General features: G+C 36.6%; 2 protein-coding genes across 14 annotated transcripts in view; both read right to left on the bottom strand.

Annotated features, from left to right (window-relative positions):
- Positions 1–8147, bottom strand: part of LOC145219416 (uncharacterized) — a 49081-nt gene that overhangs the window by 9122 nt on the left and 31812 nt on the right. The window lies entirely within an intron of this gene.
- Positions 129–2645, bottom strand: LOC145209065 (receptor-type tyrosine-protein phosphatase epsilon-like). The gene is made up of 9 exons (XM_080079314.1): positions 2487–2645; positions 1942–2081; positions 1743–1878; positions 1195–1295; positions 812–900; positions 677–750; positions 416–541; positions 235–351; positions 129–182 (listed from the first exon to the last, which is right to left on the bottom strand). Exons 1-9 carry the CDS (start codon positions 2643–2645, stop codon positions 129–131), a joined length of 996 nt encoding a protein of 331 aa, XP_079935440.1.

Raw genomic sequence — 8147 nt, 5'->3', positions numbered from 1 at the left:
GCAAGATAAGGAATAATTCACCACGAAAAAGTGTAAGATAGTTTTTTGTCAAACGGTAAAGAATTGAATCGAAATTCTTGTTTGAAACTTAGGCCATTACAGTACACATGTTTCCATAATTGATATTGTTATACATAACCCAAACTCTCCTTGCCAACCTGCAATAACCTTTCCAAAATACTCTAGATACAAAAAAGTATTACAATCGGTGCTGTTCGGAAGTTATTAACTTACAAAGGCGTTGGTTGTTGACCAAACGTTAACAGTTATCAGATTGTGAACGTTGCTTTCATTCACATCACATACAGAAACCGAAATGTCATCATATTGTATGGCTGTATTCATTGGAATCTAAAAAAGATGTATGATATATAGTAAAGGCCTATTACAGAAAGATATAAAATGTCAAATTTACTTGAATGCTGTTGTCCAAATCAACGACAAGTGAAGCTCCTCGTTCAACGATCATCTTCCAGAAGTTTTCTTTTTCTCCTGGACCAGGATTTCTTGCTGCGACAAAGCAGTCTGAAGAGCCATGTTCCTGTAAAGAGAAACCTTTGCATTTGATTGACCTCAACCAAGAATGCATTCGATTGATCCTCATTGGTTTTAGTGAAATGGTAAATGCATTTAAAGCATTCTGGCTCCAAAAAAATCACATCTCGAAAGTTATCACCTGGATATATGAAGCATCTAATTGCTGTATTCTTTCATTCTTATTGTTGTTGACTGTGACTGATGTGTTCTTGTCTAAAAACAAATATTGTGTGTGACAGGATAGAATATTAAACATTTTTAGTGAATTATTTACATGTTCTCAGCTGTGGGTGATTTTCCTGCCATTCCTCGCCAAATCTCCACGATGACAGCGTGTTGAATTCTTTGTCTTGCATTTTCTTACTAGAACAGAAACCTTTACTGTTTCATCTTATCAATTACTACTAAAGCATTATGTGTACAATATGCCTAAGCGATCGTATGTCACATTCGCTAATAAATAGCAAAGGTTCAAGAATGACACTTTTACTTATCAACCGGTTAGATCAAGTGCTTAAATATCCTACTATCTAACATACTACTAAACTGTTTGGGTGGAAGTCATTTTTAAACGATACAAGATAATACAACTACTAAAAGGGTAACAGCCCTGTATTCAAGCTAACAAAATAAAACATTTGGCAGGTAATTAGTCACATTTCACTTGAAGTCATCGACTGGAGTTCGGTCACATCTTTATCTGTTTCCTCCAAACTTTCACGCTCCATAAGCAGTTTGTAGACGTACATGTATTGTTTCTGTACAAAATATACACTATTGGAACCGATTTAGGCGATACTGGAATTTGTTGCCAGCACATTGGCTAAACCAAAATGATGTAATGAAACGGCAGACGAACAATCGTAATCAAATTTAGTCCAAATTATGGTCAAGTAAACACAAATGTTAGTAATGCTTAAGATTCATATTCAGGTTTACAACGCTTTCTCACCAGTGCATGCGCAAATGGTTCGCGTACATTGACGGCGAGAATTAACATGAGGTCCCATACTTACGTAACTGTTTTCAGTGTCAAGTTGTGTGTTGAAGATAAAAATACACAGCAATAACATAACTATAGTCAAGCCGATTCATAACATCAGGCCAACTAAAGTCTAATGTAAGTAAAACATACCGTTTAAAGTTAGGTTTATTGAAAGTATATGATTAATGTATCAAGTGCAATTGGGTGATGATCAGCTTACCACATTTTGAATCATGTCTTTTCGATTCTCTCTCATTCTTAACACGGTTCGCGGCACATCAACTGTTCCTTTGTCGTCAAGTTCATGAAACAAAGTGTCCATTGCTATGTAAGTTCCTGTGCGTCCCACTCCAGCACTGCATACAAACATATGCTTCATTTGAGTGATCAAATAAACATGTGGTTGATTAAGTCTTTACCTGCAGTGCACGATGATTGGAGCATTGGTGTTTTGCAAATTATCGACCATATTACGTAGGTGGATCATGTTGGATGTAGTAACTGGAATCCCATGATCGGGCCAAGTTGTAAACTGCAGCTGTGTTACCGTTCGTTGCTCCTGTAAAACATACCCGCATAACTTATAACAACGTTTTTGTAGGGGTTGATAAGATTATGGGCAATCAATCGAACTTGAATCAAATTATATCTAGCATCAAACAGTTCTTGTTATTTTAATTATATGAAGCGGTTTTGGTCAGAACTTAAAAGGTTATCCAATCTCAAGCTAGTGGATTTCAAAGACATTCTATTGATAGACGCTTTGTATTTGCTGCAGCTCGTTTGCAGTCATTTCCTGCCTTTTTCTCTACGCCAACCCCAGATTGAAAGATCAATTTCAGTTCAATTAATCAACAGGCAAGCCAGGTTGTATTCCAAGCTTTTGTGTTCAATGAACCAAACCGGTTTTGAAAACTTGTTAGACTGTTCGGAACAGATTTCATATTTTGTTCTTTGTACTTACCCTGTTTGTGAATAAAACCAACTGTCGTTGAAGAATGCCACCGATGGTTATTACACGTTGTGTTCGAACTGTAAGCACTGGCGACAATTCCCTTTGAGCTTCAACGTCTGGCCAGTATTGCTCGCACTTTGACTGGTCGAAAAACAAGGTTCGCAACATTAGTGCAAACTGTACAATAATTTACGCTTGCTTGCTTTCCCTTAAAATGGGTTAAAATCCGTATTTTACAATACAAACATGTCACTGCTGTTTAAAATGTCTATGACAAGCGTTGGTTTTCATTTCATGACGTGTCTGGTAAATATTTCGGACAAATATTTATATTTGTCTGTCACAGCAATAAATAAATGACAATTAGTTAGCTCCGAAATACCATGTATTTATCTTCACGCTTGTTTATTAGTACAAAGCCATGACCACTGCCCAAATTGTTGGGCAAAAGAGAAAACATAGACAAATATTGACCACCTGTTTCTTATTCGCGTTTGACTGCTTTCCGCAAAATGATCTGTCAGCAAAGCTTTCGGGTTCTGCCTACGTGATTTCCCGGTCTTTGTTTAATTTTTTGTTCCATCTGTTTCCTTTATGCATGAACAACAAGCAGAAATAAAGCACTACGATGTGTTAACATGTGTCTGGAACGGCGCCGGTAGAAAATTTTGCAAGAGGGGGCAAAGTTTAGCTGATACTTACCGCATCAAGAATTTGTTACATATGAAGCCATAAATCGTGTACTTCACAATTGAGTTGCCTAAAAGTTAAAGCATTTGACGATGTAACAAATCCCCTCGCTGCCACTTTAATTACGTTTGCTGCTAAATATGTTAAATTGAGGTACACTGAAATTCCAGAGGGGGCAAGTGCCCCCTCTTGCCCCTACGTGGCGGCGCCCATGGTGTTGAAACTTTTTGAATTCAATGTAAAAGCATATAGCCAATAAACGATAAGCTGCAGTTTTAAATTGAAATATGCGAATAAAGCTGATACATTACGTGATGCATGTATGTCATCAAATCCAAAGACTTTTAAACAAAGTGTTGGATTGGATAAAAATCTTCATTTCAACGTTTTCGGTGTGTGTTAATTCTTTTGTATTACCCTTAGCCTTTCTTTACAGCGAAAATTGATGTGGAACAAATAATGCACCACTTCGTGGTGTAGCATGCTCTGCAACTTGAAGAATGTAGACTTATGTTTTTTTTCACTTTAACAAAAGCAAAACCGCAAAATAGTGTGACCATCTTAATAGCTTCAGCAAAAATAATAGTGGAAAACAACCGGTTTGTCTGAAGAGGAAAATAGGCACTGCTATTCATAAGGTTTGTTCGGTTTAAAATTTGTAAAACCGCCAAACGCTCAGCATCAAGTTAAAAAAAAAACATCTGTGAAAATTTACACATACTTGATATCTAGCTCCACTGCAATCTGTTCAGCAACAAATACGCGATAATAATCAGATGTGATGTGACGGCTGTCAATCACTGTGTTTCGGAGAACAAAATGCAATACGTTTTTCCATCTGTTTTCTCAATCCGAAAACACCAGGCAGAACAAACGGTACGACTCGCAAACATTTTTCTGGAAACTGATTGTGTTTAAAACAATGACAAAAGTGATCATATTACATTTCTCTTCCCAGACACGGTGTGCATAACGCTAGCTGTTTTGGTCTTTTTTTGTAAACGTTTTTGCCTTACACCAGGGGCGTGCAACCTTTGTTGCATGTGAGGTCAAATGCAATTGGCAAAATTAGATCGCGGGCCGCACCTATGTATAACACAAGGCTATTTTACTTTATTGCTTACCAAATATGCTTCACTACAAGTATAATTCGCTTTCTAGCCTTTGATTCTAGCCACATATTGCCAGATCGCAGAAAAATAGCGAAGGCGCATTAATCTGCTCAAAAACATGTAATAGTTGGCCACGTTTGCCAATACATTGGAAATCCAAGCGTCTCTGCGGGCCGCACAACCTTTAATCAAGGGCCGCATTTGGCCCGCGGACCGCAGGTTGCACACCCCTGCCTTACACCACAGAAAATTGTGCTTTTGCAAACGTAACAATATGTTTGGAACACAACACAACTAGATATAGATTACTAGATATTATTTAGCATTAACATTTTACTAACCCACCAAGCGAAACGAATAAAGTTAACCAGTCGTTTTTTGCAAGACCTGATCCATACGTTTAGGCAATATTAAGATTTTTTGTCGCAAACGAGCTTACTTTCTTATGATAAAGATCGAACATTATATCGAGCGATCTCATCTATATGCGGAAAAAACCAAAGGTGATTGGGAAAAGAAATGTTAGTATAGCTCATTTGTGTAAAAACAATTTTCATAACTTGCGTTTCCTTTTTGGATTTTGGATTTATTCGTATTTCGTACTGTTTTCATTAAAAAAGGCGACATAACAGGAAAATGTTGTTATGGAGCAAATTTCTTATTTAAAAAAATGTTTGCTACCAAATATTCTAAGCTTTCTGGATAAATGATATACACACTTTCCTTATTCTGAATATTGTGCATTTATTTCCAAATACATCCATAAAATACCACATTAAACAAAAGTCTTAGCTCTCGATAACATTGCAATACCAAGGTCACACAAGAATTATTAATGTAAGGAATCGTAAAAATCTTTCAGCCACTCAGAAAAGGAGTATGTCCTGCTTGGACAATCAGCATAGGGTTGGGTTAGGGTTAGTACAACAAAAAATGTTAATGTTGTAAATAACCGATACAGCCACACAACACCTAAACCAGTGGTTCTTAACCTTTTTCTCTTGCTGCACCCCTTTTAAATCACTAACCAATTTTCGCACCCCCTTTCAAATCACTAACCAATTTTCGCTCCCCCTTCTGTAATTGCTTAAATAGAATAGACCTAACCAACCTTAATGATTCAGCATCCCCGCACCCCCTAGGAACAGTTCTCGCACCCCTTGGGGGTGCGTGCACCCCAGGTTAAGAACCCCTGACCTAAACGTTACGACACTTGCTACAAAAAATGCCAAACGTCAGAAAACGTCAGAAACCCTATACTTGGGCACAAAGTAAATGCATCTCGCGTGTTATACCGTATAATTTGAGGTGCAGCGGCTTAAAAAAGATTAAAAAAATGTGAGTAAACCCAGTTATCCGATCACCCATTCAAAGTTACATTCTGGCTTTCAATGTACCGCAAACGACTTTTTCAAAAACTGATACTATTATTGCATACTTTTACTGTGTATGATTGCTTAAAGAAACAGACGTATGCGTTTGTATGAACCTAGTAGTTGTTTTTTGTGTGATTGTTTTGTGTTTATGTGGGTGCAAGAAATAAACTTTTAGTAGGTTGCAACGTTTTTAGCATAAAGAGCTTAGTACTCGTCAGTGCAGCATTGGTGGATGAGTTTGTCTTTTCGCATTTTCTCACTAGTTAGCAACGATCTATTAAGCCTGGCGACTGTCGTAAAGATTACAAACTAGTAGCTGGAAACAGCCAATATGTTAGAACACGCTGCCATGCAAACAATTGTTTGAAACAAACGCTGGTTTTCGAAAAACTGTCAGCCATTTCATACGAAAGTTTTCACACCGGAAAACATAGCATCTTTATCAACCCATGGGCGTATGCCTGCTTTTTTAGATGCCAAAAAATGCAGTGGCATTTTTCTTTTTACTCTTGTCCTTTTGGATGCATTTTTTCTTAAAAGATTGCGTAACATAGAAAGTTTCCCTTACCACATTTGGACAGTCTGACAAGAGTTGTTTTAATTTTTCGTCTGTCCTGTCATATTGGCAATAATATAAACTGGTTATCGTTTGCGTTCCGATTTGCGCATGATATTAAATACAATTCGTTTAAATGAAGTTAAATGTATTCTTCAAACTCTACATTCAATTAATGGCCCAGGGCATGGAGGTTTTCATCGTTGTGTACACTAGCGTAAGTCAGCTTTCTTGCCCTCCCCGCAAACCAAGAAATTTACCTAAATGTGTCAAACTAAAAGACTTGATTATTTTACAACTTACAACTATTAACAATATATAGAGTATGTGTCCGCTATAGCTTATTAGTGCTAAATATTCTGCATCTAAAACAACATGCAATAAAAACAACCTAAAAATATAAGTCAAATATCAAAACTTTCTGATATTGTTAAAACGAAAACATTCACAAACCGTTTCACCATTCCTCACTTTTATTAAACTGCAGTGAACACACATTCATATTGCATTTTATTTAACTTCCATTTCTTCGAGGACAACAACTTCATCAACCGGATTAGTTCTCTTTTTCACGGATGCCTGAGAGAGAGGTCGATTGGTCGCTCCGCCATTCTGTCGCCTAAACCCCACATCCATAGTAGAATCAACTTCGTTTTGACGAACTTCTCTGTATCTGAGATAAGTTAGAACGGTTTTAAATCTTGCCAAAGGGGCAATATTAGCGTAAGTATTTGCATGAAAGTCAATACCGTCTCAACCTAATCATTCTTTTGTTCTACAATTATGTTGGGACCTTTATGAAATGAAAAAGTAACATCAGTCACCCCGTTTAAACATATAACAAGCGTAGTTTATTGTTAAAAACATAAAACAACATACACGAGCATCCTTGCTCAAGAAGGGTATTGGTAATATCTTTTCTTGCCCAAAAAACCTACATTCATTTTTGAAAGTAGGTCATATTCTTACATTATAATAAGAAACATTGATTACAGTAAAACCATTTCTCCTAAATGTTGGCCATCTAAATTTTACTTGAAAGGTTTAAACATTACTGTTGTGGTGTCGTTTAAAACCACAATCTAATGTTGGATTCATATTAGTAGGTTTATTACCATAAATAACTTACACTTAGTAACCTGCTTTAATGTATTTGCGTCTGCGTCTCAATAATCACTTGTTATGACTCGGACTTACAGTTTCCTTTAGTTATATGCTGTTGTCATAAATTTACCTACCTTAGTAGGTCGATGTTACCTCGAATATAACAAATAAACATAAGAATAATTAGGTTTGCAAGTAAATTCACACAAGCTACACCCAGACCAACGTAACTGAACCAACTATTATCATCCATCACTGCCTGCTTGTGATTGACTTGTGCGACGGACCAGCAAGTTTTATTTGGATTTCCTTGCATTCATGATAATTTGCATTCCATAAAGTCACAGAGGGTTCGTTTTTAACTTCACCTGTTGGCAGTTATTTCTTTGTACCTAACCCAATTTCTTCTAATCATCTTTCCTTGCAGTAATTAAACACACACATTTATTTCAGTGCGTTTGAACTCATTCCAAATGTATTGTAAACATGCAGGCATTGGTCGTGCACCCAGAATCGAACAAGTGTTGGGATAAACCAACATTTAGTTGTGTGTAGACCAGACATGGGGTCGAATACACGCGTCCTGTATTCGAATACTTTACGAATACCTGCATGACTGTATTCGAATTCATGAATACTTTGGTAATTTTTGAGTGACAGCAATTCGAATGGTATTCGAATAAAACGAGTCAAGTATTTGTATTCATGAATTGTTGACCAAACTACAACAACATGTAATTGGAATACTATTCGAATAAACCAAACCATGTATTCGTATTCATGAATACTTACACTCTTTTTGAATTTCAGCAATTCGATTTGTATTCGAATA

This window comes from Phallusia mammillata, chromosome 1, assembly GCF_965637545.1.
Source record: "Phallusia mammillata chromosome 1, kaPhaMamm4.hap1.1, whole genome shotgun sequence".
Lineage (NCBI taxonomy): Eukaryota > Metazoa > Chordata > Ascidiacea > Phlebobranchia > Ascidiidae > Phallusia > Phallusia mammillata.
Note: the sequence above shows the minus strand (reverse complement) of the source record. Positions and strands in the feature narration are given on the sequence as shown.

Coding starts and splice junctions, on each gene's coding strand:
- LOC145209065 (XM_080079314.1), bottom strand. CDS start 2,645: ATGTTGCGAACCTTGTTTTTCGACCAGTCAAAGTGCGAGCAATACTGG. Junction 2,082..2,486: donor TGGTTTTATTCACAAACAGG/GTAAGTACAAAG, acceptor TATGTTTTACAG/GAGCAACGAACGGTAACACA. Junction 1,296..1,742: donor AAGACATGATTCAAAATGTG/GTAAGCTGATCA, acceptor TATTTTGTACAG/AAACAATACATGTACGTCTA.